The following is a 25,931-nucleotide window of genomic DNA, read 5'->3' on the forward strand; positions in this document are numbered from 1 at the left end:
ATTATTTCAACTATGGCTTTGCTAAACTATGGAGACTGCACAAACTTTGACCCAGCTGGGGGTGTAACTAAGAGACGGGGATAATAAATCAGGCAAGAGATGAGAAATGCTTAACCCTAGGTTAGGAAGGCTCTTTGAGTTCTTTTAGGCTCAGATTTTCTTTGAGAATTAGAGTAAAAAAAAAATACAGTAAAAAATTACACAATTTCTTTTGTCCTACCGGTTAGTAATTGGAGAATTTTTTTACACCAGGAAGTAATTATCCAAAAAACTATGACCTATGCAGAATATAAGTAAATACCTTTCATGTGCCCCTCGCATGTTGCTAATTTTACAATCAGTATCCTATCCCAGATTTCCCAGTTAAAACTTCAAGGGACTAAAGTTTATCTTATTTTAATCTGTATTCCGTTTCTGGAGTAGTTAAGCAATAGCACTTAGACTCATATACCACTTCATGGTGCTCTGAAGTCCTCTCTAAGCAGTTTACAGAGTCAGCATATTTTACTGACCTTGGAAGGATGGAAGGCTGAGTCAACCTAAAACAGTCAGGATCAAACTGCTGACAATTGGCAGAATTAGCCTGCAATACCTCATTCTAACTACTGCACCACCTCAGCTCTTTATTAAGGCATCTAATGAAAGCCATTTTGGTGATGATAGATAGATAGATAGATGGATAGATAGATAGATAGATAGATAGATAGATAGATAGATAGATCACTTCCTAAAATAAATCAGTGATAGCACAAATCATCATTAATTCAACTCAAAAGTCTGCTGAATAGGAAAGATGAGAAGAACATGTTATGACTCTCTGAGCTGAGATCCTTTCAATTCTTGCTCAAGTCTGTTTGTTGAATTTGAATCCCTGAATCTGGAGGAATTAATGAAAACAAGATTGCTATTACTGAGTTGTTCATCACCATTCTCATTTCTTATACTACCTTTTAACCAGAAAAGTAAAAGCTAGTATTGATGGAAAAAAATACCCACAATGAAAGCTGATAACTAAGAGTAGGAAAAAAAGAAATCTAAATATAACTTTTGGATTATAAAAAATACATTCATCCAGCAATCTCTCTGTTTTGTCAAGAAATGGGGTCTTGTATTAACTTGTGTGCTTGAATAGATTTAATAGAGCCCCTGCTTGACTTGTTGTTTGCTTGGTTAAGATTTTTAATTTGTGTAATTAGTATTTTAAAAGCCTGTGAAAATTTGTGAATGAATATATGTGTGTGTGTTTGTCTATTTGTAAGGACACGTATATAGTGAATATTCAAATTATGTCTGAATCTGTCATCCTGAGTCTGAGATTAGTGTCAAGAAATCATAATTTTACTAATGTAAATAAATGTAGTGGAGTATAGACTTTTAAAAGTGGCTCCAGTATGTGTACTCATGGTCATGACTCTCATTTTGCAGTCACTTTAATTAAGTCAGACTATAAAGTTAGTCTTGCATGAGGGATAAACAGACTGGGGAGATGATGAAAGATTGATGGCTGCCCAGGCAGTAAAACAAGTAACTCTGATGTTTTCTAACAGAATTGAGACCTATGTACATGCAATCAATCAAGCTTGGGTGATGGTGCATATTTTACCAGTTTAAATACCTTGTTAGTTTATTTGGGGAATCAAGGAAGGGGTCTGATGTTAGCTATTTCAAAGTGATTTTCTACTTTAGTTTTTCAGCTTTTTGCTGTGGATGAATAGCAAAGGTACCCAAGTCATAAATTTTAATTAATATCTGTATCATTTTGGTTACTGCTAGCTTAGTAGAGCAATTAGTGTAATTAGTAAACAGCATAGCTTGGTGGCATGATAAATCACAGTTAGGAGCACGTTGTCTCTTCACCAGGATGATGGATTATCCAATTTGCTCAACTTTTATGTGTGCCCGAGGAAATCACAAAATAAAGAAGCATTTCAACAGCTGTTGGCAGTCTTTGGTGGCTCTTGGTCAGTCTTCTGTCAGTCTTTCCAAATATTCTTAATTAGTCAAAAATGTCTGCTAATTAAACATTTCATTTTTAACACTCATGAATGTTATTAAGAACTTATACAGAAGGGACAGGAAAGGAATGAAACTTTTGAGACACTCATGGATGTTATTAAGAACTTATACAGAAGGGACAGGAAAGGAATGAAACTTTTGAGACAAGGGAAATTTAAGTTTGCACAATGGCCATCTTGTAGACCTCCAAGTACCAGTAGAAGGCATGTAGATCAGATTTCAGTATGTGAATACAAGAACTGAAAAATAAAATGTTCCGTGGAAATTATTTATTTTGTATTGGAAAAAAAGGGGGCAACTATCATTTAATATAGTAGATTTGATAAATCCTGCATTCATTATGTTTATTGTCCTCACCACCTCATCCTGGTGGTGAGGATCTCAGGGGTTGCAGAAGATTCAAGCACTTTGGTGAATAGTGGCCACAGGCATGGAACTAAATCATGTGACTATCACTTTACTGACTGCATGGCTTAGCGGCAATACTGTCAGTCTCCATTGTCTTCCTTCCAAGACTTGGGACTGGAACAGACGGTGCACCAATTGCACTCATTCCTGGATTGGGAAGCCTTCGTGCTTTAGATACTTGCTGTTTGGATTACAGCAATGCACTCTGCATGCAGCTGTCCCTGAAAATCATGCAGAAACTGCAACTCATTTAGAATGCAGCAGCATAAGCAGTTTTGGGTGTCCTATGTATCATCTAAGGAATACCACTGCTGTATGAGCTGCACTGGCTTCTAGTTGCTTTTTACCTTTTTTCAAGGTGCTTTACCATCTTTAAAGTCCTAGGTTGCACAGAGCCAGGTTTTTGATTCTCCCTAAGGGAATCTGCCCATATTACTAGGTTATTACGTGGGTGCCCTCCAGGTCCCTTTCCTTGAATGGGACCTTGGAGGTGCACCTTGTTGGTGGCCATCCGAGTCCTTTGAAGCAGCCTCCCACTATAAATCTGAGGGGTCCCTACACTTTAAACTTTCTGGAGAACTGCAGAGACCTAGATCTTCTCCAAAGCATTGGGCTAGGGAGGGGAGGTTGAACTGTAAGGATGTTTCATCTGGTGCCTGGAGGGAAGAGTAGGTTTTTAATTATGTTTCTATGGATTGTTGTGAGCCTCCTAGAGTGATTGAATGATTGAATGAGATAGGTAGAGATAAGTGAGATAACAAGCAAACACATATTTGAGATTCCATTTTATACATGAATTCTGTGGCCCGAAATTTTGTGTGTTGTTAATGTGACAATGTTATATTCTGTATTTTTAGAGCCTATGAGAACACCCAAGACTTTAAAAATTGCCGAAATCCAGGCACGTCGTATTGCCGTGGATTGGGAATCCCTAGGTTACAACATCACTCGCTGCCATACCTTCAATGTGACCATCTGCTACCATTATTTCCGTGGCCATAATGAAAGCAAGGCTGACTGCTTGGACATGGATCCCAAAGCACCGCAGCATGTTGTGAATCACCTGCCTCCTTACACAAATGTGAGCCTCAAAATGATTTTGACAAACCCTGAAGGACGGAAAGAGAGCGAGGAGACCATTATTCAAACGGATGAAGATGGTATGTTCAGTTTTGTTCCTTAGCATGGTTACTGTGATGTGTGGCTCTCCCACCATTAGTTTTCCATGTTTCAAATACCCTGTGAATTTTTTTTAAAAAAAATGTCATTTGGGGAATCTAGTTTTTTAAAACTCCTTTCTTTTAAAGTGATGTAATCCTAAAGCTCAAAATCACATGACCCTACCATAACTACAGTTGCTGTTGTTAAGTAAATCTGTGGTGGTTAGCACAACATCACATAACTGCAGCTCCTACCATTTTCTGATTGACTTTGCTTGTTGGAAGCTGCACTGAAGGTTGCAAATGACAATCATATCCCAGCCCATTGCTGGGACCATGATAACTGCATGCTAGTTGCCAAGCATGCAATCACAAACACATGACCCCAGGGATGCTGTGAAAGCCACAACTTCAAGGAGTAGTTGTGAGTCTCCTCATTTTGTACTCTTGTAACTTTGAATGGCCACTGAAGGAGTGATTGTTAAGTGAGGCTACCTGCATATATTTTTATGTTATTCTACTACCTCAATAATTATAACTGCATGCACTGAGATTGCTGACTTAAAATAATCTTCATTTAATTCTGCTTACAATATAGCTTTATTTATCATATTTGAGGAGAAATAAAGGATGCTTTAAATGTTTACAAAGCTCATTAGTGATTATCTTTATGAATCTTAATTTCAAGCAAATTAAAACAAAATTAAACATTCCTAATTAGATGGAAATGATAATATATGAAAGTAGCTTAATTGCATATAGTAGATTTGTAACTAGCTACATATTCACATTGCAAATATGCATATTAAAAAGTTGTGCACAGATTTTCACATTATATACCTCTGTGAAAATCTTATTAACATCAGCAGAGAAGGGCAGTAGAAATGCTTTCTTGAAATAAATTCCAGAAACTTAAACATCAAGGGATTTCAACTAAAATTAATGTAGTGTCCGGAGAGACAAATCGGGATTTGAAAAGTTGAAAACCACAAATAAACCGTGAAATGCATTGATTGTGATTTACAGCAATGTCTGGTTCAGTAAATCTTTGGTATACAACTTCCAGAAGCCAAAACTACCTAGAAATCTTAACATAACAGAAAAGAAAGCAGCTCTAAAGTATAGTTTGTCTGACTGGAAACTTATACAATTATTGATCTCCCCCCATGATTTGATATGGTATACAGGTAAGCCAGAGGGATGGAGAATATGGACAGGTGAGCATATATAATTTGTAAATCTGGACTGAAATTAAAATAAAATAAAATAACTTTCATATGTATTTCAGGGTTCATGATCCATGCAGTATGTTGCTTTGTGAAGCCACAGTTTATGCGATTAAAGCAAGCTAGACAACATCATAAATACTGCCAGTAGTCAGTATTGACTGATAGCTAAGTGCTACATCCTGCATCAATGCAGCAGCATGTTTATCATTATCAATTATTCGGGGGAAAAGAAACAGAGTGGCCCAGTAACTCATATTCTCTTTAATACTTTCTCTGGATTTCTGGTTGGCCACTATGGAAACAAGTAGAGTTAGATTATTCTGATCTGAACCGGGAAGGGCTTCTATTCTTAACTGGAATGTCGTACTTCAATAAAATGGTTTTATATTAATAATAAAGTATCATAAAATAATTTCAAAATCCCCAGAAAGTACTATTTTACTTTTATTAACTGAAAGTGAGTGACAGTCATTCAACTGGGAGAAAGTAGACCATTGTTCTGAGATAAGCCACTGAAATATATTCAGAAACATACTTCCATTTGGGTCACTTTTGGTTTATTCCACATGTGTTGTCATATATAGCAGGGGTCCCCAACTCTCAAGCCATGGCCCACTATTGGGCCATGGCCCATTCAGAACTGGGCTGCACAAGCAGCAGAGGAGCGCACATTCACACAAATGGAGCTGTGCTCAGGTGTGCATGTGCGCCAGACGCTCACATGGAACCACCCCCTTCCCTGTGCTGAGCCTGTTGATAACGTATTTTTCCGTGTATAAGATACACCCTTGTATAAGATGCTGTGGCATGCGAGTTCCAAGCTTACAGCAAACAAAGTCAGCGCTGGGAGCAACCGCCTCCCAGTGCTCTAAATAGATGCCTCTCAGCCGGCCCCACCCACCTAACCAGCATCTGGCACGATGAGCATGCATAGTCAGTTCACAGAAGCAGCCTTACGATCCTGGTAAACAAACCGGCATGAGCACCGGCATGACAGTAAGGCAAGGGAAGAGAAGGCAGGTTTTAAACCCCCCACCGTTTCTCTGCACCGAACAACTGAGCCAGCAAATCTGGAAGTTCAGCCAGCTGTTATTATTGAGCAGGATGGCCTCGCAACTGCGTTCCACGGGGTCCCTGGCCAGCATACAGGTACAAGGAGGAAAGGGCTGTTGCTGCCATCTATGCTGCTGGTCCCATCCGCTGCCTCTGGAGGCCACCATCTGATGAACTTGCCCCATCCCCCCCTCCCGTTAGTGGCAAGCCCACAGGGGCTTTACACCTGCACCAGGTGGAATCGCAGCGGCATGTAAAGAACCCACACAGGCATGCCCTGGGCTGTGGAGGTTACCATTATTTTTTCATATAAAAGACGCTGCACTTGTATAAGACGTACCTGATTTTTGAACAGGGTGTTCGCAGGAAAAAATAGTGTCTTATACATGGAAAAATACGGTATGTAGTGTTTTTAAGGTCACTGAATTTCATGGAGGAAGTAACATGCTAATAATATCCCAGCTCCCAAACTGATCAGAACAAATAATCAGTAACAGTGAGGGATGATGATCATTGCCCCTCATTCTAACTGATTCCCCTGCTCTTCTATAGTATGATTGACTTTCAGTGACTTCCTCGGGCAGAGCAAGTGCAACATTATTGGGAAATGAAACTAAAACACTTATGTTTGTGTCTGTGTGAGTGAGGGATGATGGAGGATTTGAACTCATTGCATGCCTAAAGTGCAATCAAATGTGTCCTTTTCAAAACCTCTATGAGCAGAGATTGATTAAAAAGAATCAAAAACATGAATAAGCTATGCAATGCAAAACAGAAACAGTTGCTTCAAAGCTATGAACTATTCATTTTGTACATGAGATGAATGGCAGACATGGTTCAAGTCCTTGGATTGTTGGTACCTGAGAAGTTTGACAATGGACATACTTGTTTGTGAACTCTGGTTCACAAACAAGTGACTATATATAAAGATGGATGCATCTGACAGTTCATCTCCTGGATGGTTCATAGCATTTATCCTGCTTATATAGGGTCCATTTGTTTCACATTGTGCTCACCTAGTTGTCACAGTAAAACTATCAATGCATGATGCAATGAAGGGCTTTGTTTTTCAGCCGGTTTGTCACAGAGTCTGACAATGATTAAGGCTGAGAGAGAATGACTGGCCCAAAGAAACACAGTGGCTACTGTGCCTAAGGGAAGACCAGAAATGGCTCTCTGTGCATCTAATCCAGCAATTTAACCATATACTATACTAGCTCTCAGTTAATCTCCTGGGTACAGGATCAAAATGTCTTTAAAATTATGTGTCTGCATTCTTCCAATTTCTTTTCTCTTAATGTACTTTGTGGCTTGAGGCTACTTTGCATTTACCTATCTGTATCTATTATTTATGCCTCACAGCTTATAGTAAAGAAAGGTGCATCTACCCTGTACTGTTGTGCTGTTTTCCATCCTTTTCATTTTCACTAGCAAAATATTTGAATGTCAAAAGATAGAATATGAGCCAGCTGCAAATTCTTTTCCCCATATTCATATGAAGAAATGTGGAAATATGGGGAAGTACATAAATGATCTGCAGTCCTAGCATTGCCAACTCCAGCTACTTAAAAACCTCTGATTTATATACCTACAAATTTTGTAATACAAATGTGGAACTTCATATATTTGCACACTTGGGTTTTCAAATGCTCTTCTGACAGCCTCATACTTTCATCTAGCATATTTCTGTGAATAATTTGCTGTAGTTGAATCCAGATGTATAAAATAATGACTCTTCAGTAGAGGAGACAGAGAACTGAAGCAATATTGTCACAGAAGATGCACGAACACTACTTCAAAATCTGATGGAGACAAAACAAGACCTCATAATTTGCAGATCTTTCTCTTTTATTCAGTTTTATAAAGGCAGAAATAAGCAGTTTGGGTATAAGCCAAGCCTCATTCAGAGGAGTCAAGTTTCATTTTTCACTGGCTTTATTGTTTGTTTATATTTTTTCCTGGCCATTTTTCTGCCTCTCAGCAGATGTCCTGGTGTAACCTAAACCAATACTGACTGGGGAATTCTGGGATTTGAAGGCCACATGTCTCAAAGTTGCCAAGCTTGTAAAACACTGACCTAAACTAAAAGAACCAAAAACAAGCATTCCCCATTTCTAGACCTGCATTCTCAAAAGCATTCTAAGTAACAATATGAGGTGTGCCTTAAATCTGTGTTCAGTATGAGGTGTGCCTTAAATCTGTCCCCAACTGTCCCCATTTCCTCATTCTATTCCTATTTATTGCTCTAGGTTAGGGGTAGGCAACCTTGGCTCTTTTATGACTCGTGGACTTCAACTCCCAGAATTCCTGAGCGATCAATGCTTAACTGGCTTAACAAGGGAGATTCTGATCCCAATTGTGGTCTAAGTCAGGGGCTACCTGTAGCTGAATATACCTAAATATTCTGCTAAGCACCAGGCCAGGGATAGGCAACCTTGGCTCTTTTATGGCTGGCTCAGGAATTCTGGCAGTTGAAGTCCATGAGTCATAAAAGAGCCAAGGTTGCCTACCCCTGCTGTAGGTTTAATGGCAGTGAAAAAAATGACATATGAACATTTTTCATACTTATGACTGTTGCGCTATTGCCATGGTCATGTGTTCCGGGTCTCCTGTGATCACTTTTTGTGACCTTCTGACAAACAAAATCAATGGGGAAGCCAGATTCACTTAACAAACATGTTACTAACTTAACAACTGCAGTGATTCACTTAACAACTGTGGCAAAGTTTGTAAAAGGGGGCAAAATTCTCGCTTAGCAACAGAAATTTCAGGCTCAGTTGTCAATAAGTCAAGGACTATCTGTAATGGATTCTTCCAAGTTACTGCTTTTTGTTAATGCAGTGCAATTAAGCTCCTAAGTACACCAGCAAGGCAATGGAACCAAAAATGAGATTGGCTGTGAAGATGGATTTCAAATGTTAATTTGCATGATAACCAGTTTTTGCTTCACTGCTGGATTCTAATTTCATTCTCACTGCACAGTGATGATTCCCAATCCTTTGATTTTATATCCAGTCCCAAAGTCCTGAATGTGCTGCCTTGGTGGCTAAATTTGTAACAAATGATCCAACGTTGCATATAAATAGGTATATTACAGTGCAGTTATTGATCAAAAGCAGGGGTCTTTAAATTTGGCCCTTTTGTGACTTGTGGACTTCAACTCCCAGAATTCTTCAGCCAGCGTGCCTGGCTGAGGAATTCTGGGAGTTGAAGTGCACAAGTCATAAAAGGGCCAAGTTTGAAGACCCCTGATCAAAAGAAATCTACCAACTTGGGCCAAAATATATGCCTTGAAATCCAAGTTTCCTTTGAATTGTAGTAAAGAGAAACAAATAGAATTCCCATAAAAAGCAAATGAATACCTGCAGGAATTCAGCAAGAGTCATAGTACAGCCGAGAAGGACTGTCAAGGCACATCAATTATGATCTGAGGTGATATTTTTGTCAGCTTTGGGAGGCAAAGAACAGCAGTCTGAAATGGACTTATGGATGGATGTATTTCACAAAAGATGAGAGTTCCAAATTTCATTTGTATACCCATGATAGCTTTACATTGTGAATTTATTTTTAATTTATCAAATTACATCGGATGCCTAAAGGGCAACTTATTTTTACTTTCACGCAATCTGAAATAAATCTGATGCCAGTAAAGGACTTCCTGACATTTCTTAATGCTGCAGGCATATTGCATAATATTTTCTGTTATCCACTAACTCATTTTTTGCTTCTATAAAATTGCTACATGTTTTGAAAACCTGTAGGAAATGTTGTACGTGAATTTGTGTACCTTAGATTAAAGCACAAGGAAAAATAATTTAAAAAGCTATTTGAATATAGATTTAGGTTTTTAAATAAAAGCAAATTGTGGCCCACCTCAATGTTTTTGAATGTACAGTTCTTCTGAGATTATCTATTGATAATCTCAAAGAGCTGTGAGTTGTTTTAATATAGATGCCTTATAGAACTGAAATACAGAATAATTTAAAATTTATTTTCTTGGCTGTTATTCTCATACATAAACAAATATATTTAATGCAGTATTCAGCAGCCACAGGCTAGTTAAACTAGTAGCATGCAGAATATAAATAAATGAATTGTAATATTGTATATTATTAATTTTATTTTTGCAGTGCCTGGCCCTGTGCCTACAAAATCATTAAAAGGAACTCCCTTTGAAGACAAGATCTTCTTAAATTGGAAAGAACCAATGGACCCAAATGGTATCATCACCCAATATGAGGTATTTGTTTATTCATTTATTTTCATTAATCATATTTCTACCCTGCCATCTCACCTAAATGACTCTGAGCATTTACAACAAACATAATATAAACCATAAATAAGAACAAAGTTATTAAAAGGAGCTAAAAGAATTATTATTATTATTTTTTGCTTAATTGGGCAAAAAAAAAAACCACATGAGTTTATTTTTTTTGGGGGGGGGAAGAAAACTAAACTACAGATGGCATTTTTATCTGGATTCTGGATATAGGCTATGAGATCCCCAAGGATTTTTTTTTTTTTTTTGCTATCATCAAGATCTTAATAGATCAGTAGATCATCTGCTTAATCAGAATGCATTATTATACTGTGTGCATTGGTTTGAAATATATCCCTGATCAGAAGCACTCTAAATATTCTAAATTGATCCCAGTATATCAGAAAAGCAATGTAAAATTGTTCAAATGAAAAAAAAAAGCTATGCTAGCACCTTCTTTTCAGTCTACTTCTAGTAAATGAGCTGTTACTTCCTAGGGTCCCTGGCTGCCTTGTGGGGTGGTCTCACTGCTCACTGATCAGCCTGCAGCTAAACAACATGTGGCAGAAACCATTTCCATGCTGTTAAAAGTGTTGTAAAAAACAGCATGTTGGAGCATATCTACTCAGAAAGGCTCATGGGCAGTCTCTCCTGTTCAGAAAACCTATTTATTAAATTTATATGCCGCCAATCTCACTGTCAAGTGACTCAACTTATGTTACTTTGAGGTACAAAGGGTGGAAGAGAATTATGTTATGATGTATCCTTGCCTCTACATGTATCCTTGCCTCTACATGAATATATTAAACCATATAAAAGTATCGGGGTCACATAAACACATAAGGAATGGTTGCTGGAATTGGGCATCTAGTTTAATAAAGAGAAGGACGAGGAATGACATGATAGCAGTGTTCCAATATCTCGGGTTACCACAAAGAAGAGGGAGTCATGCTATTCGCCAAAGCATCTGAAGGCAGGACAAAAAGCAACAGATGGAAACTAATCAAGGAGAGAAGCACTAAGAAGCACTAGAACTAAGGAAAAATTTTCTGACAGTTAGAACAATTAATCAGTGGAACAGCCTGCCTCCAGAAGTTGTGAATGCTCCAACACTGGAAGTTTTTAAGAAGAGACTGGACTACCATTTGTCTGAAATGGTATAGGGTTTCCTGCCTGACTGGGGGGTTGGACTAGAAGACCTTCAGGGTCCCTTCCAACTGTTGTTGTTGTTGTTATTATTATTAATAATAACTGGAGCACCACTTGGACACCATTGGCATTGACAAATTCACCATTAGTCAATTGCAAAAGGCAGCCTTACTAGGAACTGCTTCCATCCTGCGACAATATCTGTAATACCATCAAACATCCACATCTGCCTATCCCAGGTCCTTGGTAAGGACTCGATAGGTAGACAAAAATGCGAAATCCAGTCTGAACATCTAGCTGACTGTGCGATGATCAATAATAATAATAATAATAATAATAATAATAATAATAATAATAATAATAATAATGTCCATTTTTCAATTTAAGGAACAGCATATCACTTTTAACAAACACACATCCTACCCCAATGATAAATCTGTGAATTAATCCTTAAATTAGCATATACTGTTAATAATCTTTTGCTTCAGTCACAGACTGGATAGAACTCTTAGAATAAAAACGAAAAATACAGGCTAAAATTGCATAATAATGAAGTCTTGTTTTCGCCAATACATTGCCAGTGAGCTTGTAATAAATGATAAAATCTAGGACTTAAATATGCAACTTAGATCTGGTAGCATTAATATATAGCCTTCAAAAATCATGATTTAATGGAACCCTGTTCAATGAAGGCTACAGATAATATGTGTGAGAATTATTAATAGATATGAGATATTTCTAGACTTCAAGGTTTTCTCTCCTGGAAACTTGAAATGCAAATACTGATTTTTTTTAAAAAAAATCATATATTTGACGAATGAGCCCTTGAGGAATGAAGGAGAAAAATAATTTGGCATCCAATTTATTATGTATCTGTTGTTTTTTAGAAATAGGCAGTCTTGTCAATATCACATTTCTCGTTAAAACAAACTAAATATCTATCGGAAGCACTTAAATGCCTCAATCATATATTCCCATGATTTAATTTTTGTTGTATTTTAATGGGTACTTTTAATTGCTGGTTCTTCAGTAAAAACACTTATAGGAAGAGTTCAGTGTATACACTGTATATTCAGTATAAATACTTAAATAAGCAAATATCACACAGCTTCCGTATGTGTAGGTTAATTAGAAAGAAAAGAGGAGATGTGGTAATAAGCTACAAAATAAATAAATAAATAAACACACAAACAAACCTGTTTAGCATTGTACAAATCACAGCTGTTTGTATAATTTGTGGCCCACCAGTCATATTTTGTAGTCCTAGGGATCAGTAATACTTATACTTGTATGTCACTATAGGAATTCAAAGAAAATGGGAAATTCAAAGACTAAAGTGTAACATTATTTAAAGAAAACTTGGAAACTAATTCTTAGCAATGTGCTAACCAGGCTTGGAGTTCCACTAAACACTTGACATAATTTCCACAGGTCAGTTACACCAGTATACGATCCTTTGATCCTGCAGTTCCAGTGGCTGGGCCACCTCAAACAGTGTCAAAATTATGGAACAGTACACATCATGTGTTCCCCTATCTACATCCCGGGACTACCTATCAGTTTTATATAAGAGCCAGCACTGTCAAAGGTTTTGGACCAGCTACAGCCATCAATGTAACTACCAATATTTCAGGTAAGGACAAACATGGAAAATTTATCATATTAAATCGCCTTTCTTCAATTGAAACCAATTCCATGTAAGGAAGACATCGAAGGCATACAGGAGTGGCTGCAAACATGAATATAGTAAGTGGGTAATGATAAATAGGCATCAAGAAAGAAGGCTATGTGTATTTATGGACGCACTTATTTAAATCAGTGAAGGTATAAACTGTTTAAAATTTATACTGAATTATCAAGATTGTCATAAAACCTGGCAAATGGTTGTCTAAAATCTACTATGCAGTTACATCGACTTATTTTTGCTATGTTATATATTAGAATGCAGCCCAGTATACTTTACATTGAAGGAATTGTAGGAACTGGTGCTAGTCTGCTTTGGTTTGATTAGTTTTTAACTAATTTATGTGGCCCCCTATCTGATGAAGGTGACTCTGGGTGGCATGCAAAGATTAAAATACAGAACAGAACAAAAATCTCCCAAATTCACCAGTTCATTAAAACCAATATACAAAAAACAATGTTATGCACAAATGGAACTGATAGTTCTCCAATTTTTAGAAAACGCACTATTTTAATCATTTTTATTTACCATACTGCAGTCTGCTAGCAACAAATAAAATAAACTTGTCCTGTATATACAGATAGTCTTCTGGTAATTGGGACCAGCAGCCTTGTCACTAAGCAACACGGTCACAAAGTGAGATGTCACAACTTAGAAAGGCAGTGGCAGTAGTCCAGTAGGTTGTCATTAGGCAAATGCCATGCAGTTGCAGCATCCTATGGTCACAAGATTGCCATTTGCAGCCTCCTTCTGCCTCCCCCATTAACTCTGCTTGTTACAAGCAGGCAGTGAAAGTCGCAAATGACCACTGAGATCCTGTGATTGCAGAAACACTCCGATAGCTCCAACCGCAAGGACCCATCTTAAGTCTCTAATGCACAAGGACTTTCTGTATACAAAACTGATGCAAATAACTGATGGTCATACAGTTTATTATTAGTTTAGTTATAGGTTCTGGGCCTCTTCTTTGGTGTTATCTGAAGTGACCAGAAGTGAATAGAGCAAAATGAACATGGTACAGGTATTCCTTGACTTATGACCAAAATTTCTGTCATTAAGCAATGCAGTTGTAATGAGAGACTGCATCGCTTAGTGACCACAATCCCAGCACTCCAGGTTGCAGTCAATAGCCAAGAATCGTGGGTCGTTAACCAGAGAAGCCGCAGGTAAGAGCACAGAGCAGCCACACAGGAGTGGGAGGCCCAGCACAGGTCGTGCACAAGTTGAAGGGGGCTGCAATGTGGGTCAAACCTGTAGCCATTCCTCAAAGCCTTAGCCCAGAGGTCCCCAACCAGAGAGAATGGAAGGGACAACTTGGGCCACATGCGCGTGTATGCGATTCAAACAGGGGCAGCGCAAGTGTGCGTGTGATGCTGGGAGCAGGCCTAGCACCAGTGCAACTGCTCAGGGTAGCACTAGTGCAAGTGGGGGGAGTGCACATAGTGTTCAGCCATTCAGGTGGCCTGGTGGCCAAGAGGCCATGGCCCAGTAGTGGGCCATGGCCCACAGGTTAGGGACCCCTGCCTTAGCTGACTCAGCCTGGCCCAGCAATATGACCCAAAACTACCAGGCACCAGGAAGCCTCAGCCCCCCTTCCCACTAGGCCAAGCAATACTTGCAACTGCAGGGGCACTGCAGCTGTGCCCCACCTATTCCTTCCAATCACCTATGTCTATTTGGCAGCCCTGCACAGTGGCACTTATTTGGGCATGTCCTTCTACTGACTTGTAGCACATTTAGAGCTACCAGTTTAATTTGTCCGTATCTTTTAAATACTGACCTATAGAAGAACATGATTTTTTTTTTTTAAAAAAAGTAGGTTTTAATTCTGCTAATTTACTGCCAGCTTATCTTCTCTTAGAAGAATACTCTGGTTTCTAGATTAGAGAATTGCTTGATATCAACATCCAGATATCAAAAAGCAGCTGGATACAACAAAACAGGGTTTTTTTCTTTTTTTGTCTTGTTGCCAAATGTTCCCAATTAAACAGTTTGTGTTCTGTGACTCCCTGAGAAAGTCTCCTGCTTTTCTTATTGTTCCAAGTCAAAGACTGAGTTTGTCTTGACAATAATAAATTAGTAGCTTGAGTAATGGTTCTGAGAAACTGAATCAATATTGGGCTGTATCCCTCTGGTGAATGAAAACAAAAGACAGTAGAGCTCTGATTCAGACAGGTTTCCTTTCATATACAATTTAAGATAATGGTCTTATTTAATACCATAAGAAATATTAAAACAGATTAAAGTATCTCTGCATAAGAATGAGGTCAGTTCACTCTGAGTAACTTTATTTCCATCAACATCTTTAACATATTGGTTCTCAATAAATTCCAATTGATTTGATCTGTTCTCGTGAGAAATAGTTACTTTTTCTTTAAAATGGAGAGAGAGAGAGAGAGAGAGAGAAACTATTTCATTTTTAACTACTTTAATTTAAAGCAAAAGCTTTTAAAATTACAAGCATTTTCATAGTAAATGGATTGTCTGGGACCACTAACGCACTATTTCTCAACATTGACAACTTACATTTAAGTGTACATTATTACAAACAGGTCCCTACCCACTACCTTTTTAGTACAAAAAAAGTCTCTAAATAGAATGTTCAGGGTGTCTAGTCTGAGGAACATATTATTTTAAAAGTCTGGATATAATTTTGAAAATCCTCTTGAGACTATAGTAAGATTTCCAGCCATGTTAAGAATGTTGACAACTTACTGTGCTGTTGTCACAATTTGTGGCAAGGCTTAGAAAGTAGTAACAATTTCAGTTGAATGGTTGAAGATTTGATTGGCTCCTGAATGGTCTATTTTACCTTCATATATAACCCAAATGAATTAGATGTCCCTCCAAAATACATCACATTCTGCTACAGTTTTCATGTATCCTGTTTTCCAAACTATTACATTTCATTGTAGTTTCCTTGCTGAAGTGGTAACTATTTATTTACATGCTTTCAAACTGCTAGGGTAGCAGGAGCTGGGAAAAAATAATGGAAGCTCACTCCATCACGTGGTACCTGGTCTCAAACTGCCAACCTTCTGGTTGACAACCCCAGCATCTTAACTGCTTGGCTGCCACGCCCCATGGGATAGAAAGGTGTAAAACAAAAGTGAAAAATTGTGGTAGTATTCATGCCAATTTTTATAAGTCCTGTGATATAAATCTAGATGATGATATTATTTCCCAAGGATGAAGAGGTCAAGATCGCATTTTCAATGATTAATTTATATTGCTGTAAGGCATTACTAGTTCTTTTTTCTAATATTAACTATTAGTGCTATTTTCTGTCCTGACCAGCTTCAGTTAATTTTAAATTATAGCTACAGAAAGTTTAATTGCATTCACTGCCCTGATTGAAAAATAGAATGAAAAAAATGTGGAAAGAAGGGAGTGTTATATCTTTAGTGAACCACAGCAAATCCTGATTGTATGAAGCATCATGAAAGAAATCCAGTGATTCCATATTGGTTCCACACACAGAAGAAATTTGAGATAATTCAAAGAAATATCAATATTTTTACATTTAATAAGCTTAGAAAATTTGAAAATTCTAATCAATATTACAATTTTTCAGCATCATGACTAAATACATTTTTAACTTAAAGCCCATGCTATACTTTACTAGGATTTGCAATTTGATTCACCAGTTGCCATCAGGTAATTTTTTTGTCTGTGAAAAGCTGGTAGAAAACCTGCATATATGTTTTTATCAACAATGTCATTTTTTTTTATCCAGCTCCCACATTACCAGACTATGAGGGTGTTGATGCCTCTCTCAATGAAACAGCAACAACCATAACTGTACTTCTGAGACCAGCACAAGCCAAAGGAGCACCTATCAGGTAAAAATAGTAATTACATGAAAATCCTCATGTAATAAAAATGGAGGGGAAAATATTGGATCGGCAGCTGACAACCTTTTGAGAGTTGTGTGGCCACACATACACATGCATACACATATTTGACAACCAGAAATTAGAAATTAGACAAGGAGATATTATTTTTTTATTTAGAAAATTTATATTACTGCCTACTCATACATGATGAATCAAGGTGACTTACAACAGGGATCCTCAACCTTGACTTGTGGAGCAACTCCCAGAATTCCTCAGCCAGCTGGGGAGGGAGCCACCATGGAGAAGGTCCTTCTTCTGGGTCCCACCAGATATATCTCTTTAGGGGATGGGACCTGCAACTTTCCTTGTCTCCCCACTTTAGTGGATAGGGTAGATGGGACTGGCAAGTGGTGGTCCTTCACATAACCTGTCCCAAGCCATGAAGGGTTTTAAAAGTGACAACCAGCACCTTGAATTGGACCCGGAAGCAAATCGGCAACCTGCAGGAGAGGTGATATATGTTCACACCAAAGTCAACACAAAACCATGTGGGCCACTGCATCTTGCACTTAACCAGAGCTTCTGGATACTTTTCATGGGCAGCCCTATGTAGAGTGCATTACAATAGTCAAGACAGGAGGTGACTAGGGCATAAGTGACCATGACTAGGTATTTTCATGACATCATGCAAATGGGATGGGATATTTCTATTTTTGAGATGGTTTCCATGTTTTGTTTTATTTTGCTTTGCTGTTTGGATATGCTATCCCTATAGCTAGGACCTTAATGCATTTTTTTAAAAAAAATTCCTATACAACTTATCCCTTTGTCAAAAGATCTTCATAATTCAATGAAAGAATGATCTGAAGTCTCTGTGATGTAACTGTTTTGCACTTTGTTAAATGCTTTAGAAGGTTTTATTCCAATATAACAGGCCTTACTTCAGTGTCAACAGGCAAAATATTGAATTGCACAAGACTATATAATTTAGATATATTTCCCTCATTTCTAGTCATGATTTAAATAGAAATTGTGCATTGCAAAAGTCAGCCTGTCCTGTACAAATGTTCTCTTGTCTTTCTTACCTGCTCCCTACACATAACCCTTGAAGCAGATGTTTGGTAATCCAATTCAAAATTGCAGGTGCTGTCAATCATTTCTTAAGACACAACATGTTGCGGTAGTCACAGTTCTAATCATGGCAGACTCGTGTCTTGCCTGCCAAGTGTTATATCATAATCTGTAGTTTTTTATGGCCTCCTGAAGCTGTAAGCCAAACAACAGATGCGAAATACAAAGGGAGACTGGATGAATCAGTGTTTATAATAAAATATATAGCTATTTCTTACCAAGCTGGAAATCCTCAGCTCAGCCAGTAAAGAATAAATAGTTATTCAAAAATGAGATAGGTCTGGGTATGCACAGATACAGACATACAGGCATAAATAATTCACCTTTCTGTTAAGCAGTGTCTTCAGATTTATAAATAAATGTGTCAGAAAATTGCTAATGGAGTGTTATGGATATTCTATTGATTTTATTGTTCCATGTTCCGGATCAAATTTACCATCTTCTTTGATATTGTCTGATATTGTCTAAATTAACATAAAAACATAAGAATTTGTTCTGCAGGAACAGAACAAGACCCAACACTTTGTTTCTCACAATGACTAACCAGATGATTTTGGGATATTCCTAAGCAAGATTTGAAGACATACTTATTTTGTGTCTCCAACTACTGTAGAATCTGAAGACATGGTGTTTCCAACCTAGGAGACTGATAGGGCAAGCTATTATATATAAATAGCCAGTGAACCTGATGTTTCCTCATACTGATAATATTATTTATCCTGGTAAGGAAATATCTACAAGAAAACAACCAAACTCAGAGAGCAGCATGAACCCAACAGTTCAACTCTGTGTTAGATACATTGTCTTCTATTGGAATAGCATTATGATCAGTACTTCCTTTTGGTTTCACCACACATTTGTGTCAGCTCGAATGACAGCCACCATTTAGAATTAAATCCAGGGTTTCAGCTTCTCTAGTCAGTTGAAAGACTCATTATCCTAATTTAAGTAATTTGGGTTATTTAATAAATGTAGTTTGTATGAACACATAATTTATTTAATAAATGTAATGTCTTGTTATACTTTAAGCACGAATATACTGAGATGACATGAATGCAATTGCAATCCTCCAGCATTGCACCTGGTTCTCCATTGTTAACCTCAAACTTCTTTCAATAATTCAAAATCACCTTCAGAGTTCTGATCAGAGGGCCACTAACTTATTCCCGGATCTATTTCATATTTGTAGCCAGATAATGCCTTCTACAATGATTCTGTAGAAAAACCCAGACTTCCATTGTTTTTTATTTATACTTTTGGTGTAAAAAGCAACACCTTTCCTAATAACATTATTTCCTTCCTTATATTGGAATGTTCATATCACCCAGATTCTCTCCATTCCTCCAGACCTCTATTCACCATATCTGTGATTTTGCTTTTGCTTTTTCACCACCCATTCTTGGCTTGGAGATTTTTAGCCCGGGAGAGAAATTTCTATACTTAATGTCCCTTTTAAGTTGCCAATGAGGCAAACTTTTTCCTGGCCTTGTCATCATCTTTTTGTCTTCTGATTTCTGTGACCATCCATTAACCATTTCCAACACCGGTTCTATCATTTATAATAATTCCTGAAATGTCTATACAGTATCCTTTTCAGAACACTATGCTGCCCACCGCTAGTCTGCTTCCCCAGGGATCAATTTCAAATCTGCTCCGGCACCTTCCTGATGTTGCTATTATCGGTAGCCTGGCACCATTTCAGTTCAAATGGAACCCAACTCTCTTTCATAGATTCATTTTTGTTCCCAGAAGATTCTCAAAGTCTAAATCTTAAATAAAATCTTATGGAGCCTACCCCCCCCCACCTCTTACATTTCACTTTATTTATTTATTTTTAACTTTATACACACTACACAGTCATTCCATTACCCCAATTATAATTATTCTAAATAGACAGAAATTGACATTGACAGGTCTACTGATCACCTGGTATTTTGGAGAGCAAAAGCCCTGATGGTTGGGTTGCGTTGGCTGCTCAGAAAAATAAGAGCAGCTGTGTCTGTAAAGTCTAAAATAAGTTGCCTGTGTTCCCAACAGAGTACTCCAGCTGTTTAGGTGAAACTTTGGAACTTAGATGCTATATTCTCAAAGTGCAGACAATTTTACATCTTTTCACTGAAAGGCATCTGAACATATTCATAGAATAAACTTTCCCACTTTGTTTATCATCCTTTGCCCAGGCTGCTTTTCAGTTCCGTGTCACACTCACTTTGCTTTTTGCTACTTGAGTAGATTTTACCCAAACAAAATAAACAATATATGAATTTAATCTTGAAGTGATGTAGATTTGCTTCTGGCTCATTAACCCTGAAAGGTCATAGTTATAACTATAATCACATCCAATCTCTATTAAGAGCATTTTAATTGATTACTTGACATTCTTTTGAGACATAGCATGGCCTGGGCTTGTGATGCAATTTGCTATTAATAGTTAGATACTGTAGACAGGAATATAACTGAGAAAATGGAGACAGCAACTCTATTAGGGCTTTATTATTTCCATATTGCAGATATGGAAATCATCTGAATTACGTCCTGCTAATTTAGATATTCAGTATTCATATTTAAGTATTCATATTTAGCAGTTGTTATCTATTCAGTTTTCACTCAGTTGCTCCCTACCTCTCACCTTTTCATTAGTGGATTTTTCGCAAATGTATCAAAACTCAGTTATTGTGAGTTGAAGGTACAATTATTGTTCCTTATTCCATGAATTACACTTGCAGTTATATGGATAGAAGAATGTTCTTTGACATCTACTAGAGATAGATTCTGGTAATTTTGTCTGCATTTGTGCTGTTCTTTTTTCATTCTTCCTCAGCAGGAAATGGAATCAAAGCCTTGCAACCAAATATTTATTTATTTAGGCAGTTTAGATGGCTGCCCATATCACTGTGGTGACTCTGAGAGGCTAATGGCTGTTCAGAACAAAAGCAGCAAGAAAATAAAATATATAAACAGCAGCCAAGGTAAAAACCAATTAAAATAGCCATCTCATGATCCCAGGTTACCTTGAACAAGGCCTTGTGAAGGACTGTATCCCCATCAATCAGAATCCCAATGTTTTGGAGACAGCCCTGTGAGAACATAGGGCTAATAATACAACAAGGTTTGGAAGCCAGCTTGAAATTTTGATTAAAAACCAGGTCTGGATAGTTGAACTCCAGTTAATGGAGGGAAGAATAAAAATAAAGTTTGCCTGACTTTGTGATTATAATGGCCAGAGACAGACTCATATGATGAAAGATGAAAAGTCTCTACTATTTTTTCCCAGAAATTGTTTGAGCTTTACTCATTTTGGCCTTGGCACAGTGGCTTTGTAGTATTTTGTGCTACCACAATCTATCTCAGTTGGGAATACCTCCTACTTAACATCAGAGGGTAGAACATAAACTAATCCACAGCCTCTTCTGACAAATCAAGGAATACATGAATTATGAAAATAAATTAAAATGTATTGTGCTTCCTCCTGTAACTGTAGTGCAACCTTGAGTGTACTGGACAAAACCAACCTCACTCCGGTAGGAGTCAAAACAATAAAATAGAGTTTTATTAAAAATAAGAAAAGAAAAAAGATGTACAACTTTCCTTTCCATGTTAAACAGCCTCTTGCAAGAACAATATTGGACAAATTACTCCGATAGCATTGCTGAAATTACAAGCAGTGTATTAAAATAATCTCCCAGAAAATAGTTCAAAGGAGAAATAAGACGAGAGATTCCAAATCCATAAAGAAGAACTAAGCATACAAATTGCTGAGCCTGTGCAGAGAACCTGAAATTATAGCCAATAAGCAAGAATTCTAAAATCTCAAGGATGTTAAAGCATTTAACTAATGACACTCATTGAAATAAAACCCGAAGTTCTAAGAGACAGAGCTAGCTGAGCTTTGGTACCCAAACAATTCCCCAAAATCACAAGTCCCTTCCTGATTCAGTGTTACCTTGACACACATTTTGTTTGTCTTTTGAACATCCAAGCTTTCTTTCTGCAGTTTATGGGAGATGGTATAGCCCCACAGTGTACTTTTCATTCTCCCTTCAAGATTTGGGTTGTAAACCACCTGCTTTTTCTTTGAGAGGCTTTCCTTTTGTCCAATTTGAACACACCTGGATTTGTCTCCCTTGCCTGCCTACATATTCCTATCTATTGCATGTATGTTTAGATGAAGCTGTTGACATTGAGGTTAGTTCTGTGTCTCAGAACAGCCTTCATCTTTGATATGGTGGAAGTGATCAAAGATAATAAATGTGGGGCAGAAGGGCTTCCCATTCCACCACAGAGGGCTTTTTTTCTACCCATCTTTAAATGATGAATAGTCTTTATATTTGCAGCTGGCAGCAGATGATTTAGGAGTATAGGATACAGAACATCTGGTCATGTATATCGGCCAATCTGATGGTGTGTGTGTGTGTGTGTGCTGGATTAAATATCCTACTTTTTGAAGAGGCCACTTTTTATTTTATCATGTTTCACTTTGTCAGATGGCTGGGAGAAAGATTCTGAAATAATTTACATTGTTATTCTGACTTTGAAATGAGAGTTTTAAGTTCATATTTGGGAATGATGGCACTGCCTGTCAAAAGATCAGAACACTGCATTTGAACTGGTTGTCCCGTTTCAGTTATTTTGCCTCTTTCTTTTGCATGGAAAAAAAAAGGATTATAACTATGATCTCTACTGAAATGGGCATTTTCTTAGAAATGATCAAGTGCTGTCTTTGAGAGGAAGCTATTGGCAAGTTTTGGCATAAGTAAATAAATAAATATTGGTGTATTTTTTTTTTATTGCAATATTAAATAGGCTGAATGCCATCTGCTCCAACAATTTGTCAGTGGCAACTATAGGGAAAGGAGCTGACTATTTGGAGAGAGTGGGCAGATTTCTCTCCATCTGTGCTTGTATTACAAAATGTCGTTTATATTTTAGATCTGCATAGTTGTGAGTCAAGATGTCATATCAAGGTCAAAAGGTAGAGATGCCTGTCAACATGCTTTGTCTTGGTGTAACATGACAAGTGCAATTTGGTGCTTCAGGCATGGCTTAGAGCTGCCCTGTTGAGCCTTCAAACTGAGCTTTCCGTATTATCATTTCAAAGGGAAACGCTAACTTTAAATGCTGCAAATTATCAAGCAGAATGCTTAATCTATTACAAATTACTCTGTGTAATGTGAAATCTAGTCTTGGACTGCTCAAATGCCAAAGCCTTTAAAGTTGAAAGGGTTTCCTTGAAGCCCAATCCTGAGCTCACCAGATACATTGAGCTTTTAACTCTCAGTGTTCTCAAGATTATTTCTATTCTCCTGTCCTCCCATAGCAGTTTGAAGCTGACTTGCAGTCACCTTCAATTTTGCTGACCTTGAAATGTTGGGAATAGGCAGGAAACACTGCAGGCCAGGTTGTGCCTACTTTCCTGCTAGCAACACAAGAATGCAAAAAAAAACAAAACAAAAAACATACAGCCCATGAATCATCTTTAGCTTGTGCTAGTCTTGAAGAAACAAAAATAATCCTAACTCGTGCTCCCACTCCATATAACAAACTGCTGTAATTTAGCAGAGTCTCAGAATTTTATATATATATATATGAATGAAATACTGGTTTTACTCCAATTTTATTCTGTTTATATATCTTTGCCTTCCAGGAATCTAATGGCCATGAATCTCCACTATGATTCTTTTGTCTTATGGTTGATTATGGGGTAAAAACAGATACTCTATCTCTTCCATGTTCTATGCTAAGGGTCCCCAACCCCTGGGCCACAGCCCACTACTGGACCTTGAGCTATTCAGAACCAGGCTATGCAAGCAGTGGGTGAACACGTGCGCGCGGACCCCATTTGCATGAGCAGCAGGCAATGGAGCTCCATGTGCATGTGCACTTCCCTGCCACTTGTGCGGAACCATTTCCTCCCCCCTTCCAGGGTGCAAATCCAAAAAGGTTGGGGAACTCTGTTGTGTGCCATTGACCAAGTCAGTTAATACATCTAGTTTTAGATGTGTTTTCTAGAAATTATTGTAGTGAGTCATCTGCACAAGTGGGCCTAAAGTGCTTTTTTTTTCCTTTTGCTTATTCTGTAGGTTGGGTCTTCATAGAGATTTGTTAGCATCCATAATAGCAGAGTAATTATGAAAGGTTCTTGGAGCACAATGATGATATGGACTTTATTCACACACACCCCTTTGCTTCAGTATTTATCCTCCACTGACCATGCAATTGCACGAATACAGATCTGTTCTGAACCGATGCAAAGTCCACATGTTGATGTGTCTCGACCAGCATGGCCAAATCATAGTCAGGGTGTTCTGTTTATCAAAGGGTTCATTTCCGATCTTGCCATCTCTTTACCACAGCTTTTTAAACCAAGCTTGCTGCACAATGGCTATATAATCATGTACTCATTCATTCTAGCATTCTTCCTTTCTTGATCTTGAACAGCGCCTATCAGATTGTTGTTGAAGAACTGCATCCTCATCGAACCAAGCGAGAAACCGGTGCAATGGATTGCTACCAGATTCCTGTCACATATCAAAATGCTCTGAGCAATGGCTCACCCTATTATTTTGCTGCAGAATTGCCTCCTGGCAATCTTCCAGAAGCAGCACCTTTCACAGTTGGTGACAATAGAACTTATCAAGGCTTTTGGAACCCACCTTTGGTGCCTCGGAAAGGGTATAATATCTATTTTCAAGCCATGAGCAGTGTTGAAAAGGTAAGGGCATAAAGACTTTTCTTGTTTGTTTGTTTGTTTGTTTGTTTGTTTGTTTGTTCATTGATTCATCCAAACCAGGGGTCTTCAAACTTGGCCCTTTTATGACTTGTGGACTTCAACTCCCAGAATTCCTCAGCCAGCATGGCTGGCTGAGGAATTCTGGGAGTTGAAGTCCACAAGTCATAAAAGGGCCAAGTTTGAAGACCCCTGATCCAAACATTCATTCATTCAATTTTCACCATAGTCCGACACTAAATCAGTTGTTTTTCCTGTACTGTAAGACCAAGACAATTATCAAGAAAGAGGTCCCAAAAACAACATGGGAATTTTGACTCTTTTTTTCTTTAATACCTGCCATGTGTGATAAACAATTTGACATCAAACGTTATTGCTGAATAACCCATATTTGTTATGGAATAAAAAAAATTCTACAGTTTATGGAAATGTAATTCATGGGGACTAATAGCAATACAAGAAAAGCTTCAGTACAACCAAAGATCTATAAAATATTTTTTTAAAAAAACAATGAAAATGTCCATATTTCAATATTTGGATTTATATTTTGATATAGTCCAAGATAGTCTAATGCCTGAAAGAATATCAAATATCTGTCTGTGGGAGGGGGAGAGTGGAACAATTTAAATTGACAATCTCCTTTGCCTTAGTAGTATCTTAAATCTATCAGCAGAAGCATCATTTTAATTATAATCTCAATTAGGGTGAATTTTTTTGTTCTCTGATTTTAGTTCTTAGTCTGGCTTTCTTTCTGATACAAACAAAAAAAAAACAGTTCTTGTAATCCACATATTCCACATACATTTTCAATGGAAAATATTCTGTCCAAAAATATTTACAGTAGTGGTTTCAGTAAAATCAGATTAGCCATGTTACAATTTTTCATTTTCAAAACAAATAATCCCCTTCATCTCTCTTTTCACAGTTCAAAATATTAAGTTGGTTTTAGAAAACCTAGGTTGCCTGGTAGGCTAATACAAAATTACTAAGTTTTCATAGCCTTCACCCTTTCATACTTCAAATATAAAGAGTACTGTCATGGCTCCGAAAGATGAAACTCTTCAAAAGAACTTCGAGGCATTGTTTTACCTTAAAGAATCTTTATTTTGAGTAGTATAATACCGGCACAGCATAATCGAAGCCAAAGACTGAATATCCCTCCCCTGAGCATATAGTATCAAAGCACAGTTCCCTCCTCCAATTAACAGTCATAAATCACATTCCCCAATTAGCTCCAAGTGCCAGGCTTCCTCTCCAGTTCTCCAGCCTGCCAATTCCTT

The 25,931-nt window shown here is 37.6% G+C and overlaps 1 protein-coding gene across 17 annotated transcripts in view; it reads left to right on the forward strand.

Annotated features, from left to right (window-relative positions):
* Positions 1-25,931, forward strand: part of PTPRK (protein tyrosine phosphatase receptor type K) — a 365,757-nt gene that overhangs the window by 260,198 nt on the left and 79,628 nt on the right. For all 17 annotated transcript variants that reach the window (XM_039324759.1, XM_039324750.1, XM_039324769.1 and 14 more), the window contains 5 exons: positions 3,282-3,584; positions 9,997-10,106; positions 12,705-12,906; positions 16,694-16,799; positions 24,363-24,636. In XM_039324759.1, the coding sequence (XP_039180693.1) occupies positions 3,282-3,584; positions 9,997-10,106; positions 12,705-12,906; positions 16,694-16,799; positions 24,363-24,636 (995 nt within the window). The remainder of the gene's footprint in view (positions 1-3,281; positions 3,585-9,996; positions 10,107-12,704; positions 12,907-16,693; positions 16,800-24,362; positions 24,637-25,931) is intronic.

Source organism: Crotalus tigris, unplaced genomic scaffold, assembly GCF_016545835.1.
Source record: "Crotalus tigris isolate CLP2741 ecotype Arizona unplaced genomic scaffold, ASM1654583v1 scf7180000017611.44802233496:7321179, whole genome shotgun sequence".
Taxonomy (NCBI): Eukaryota; Metazoa; Chordata; class Lepidosauria; order Squamata; family Viperidae; genus Crotalus; species Crotalus tigris.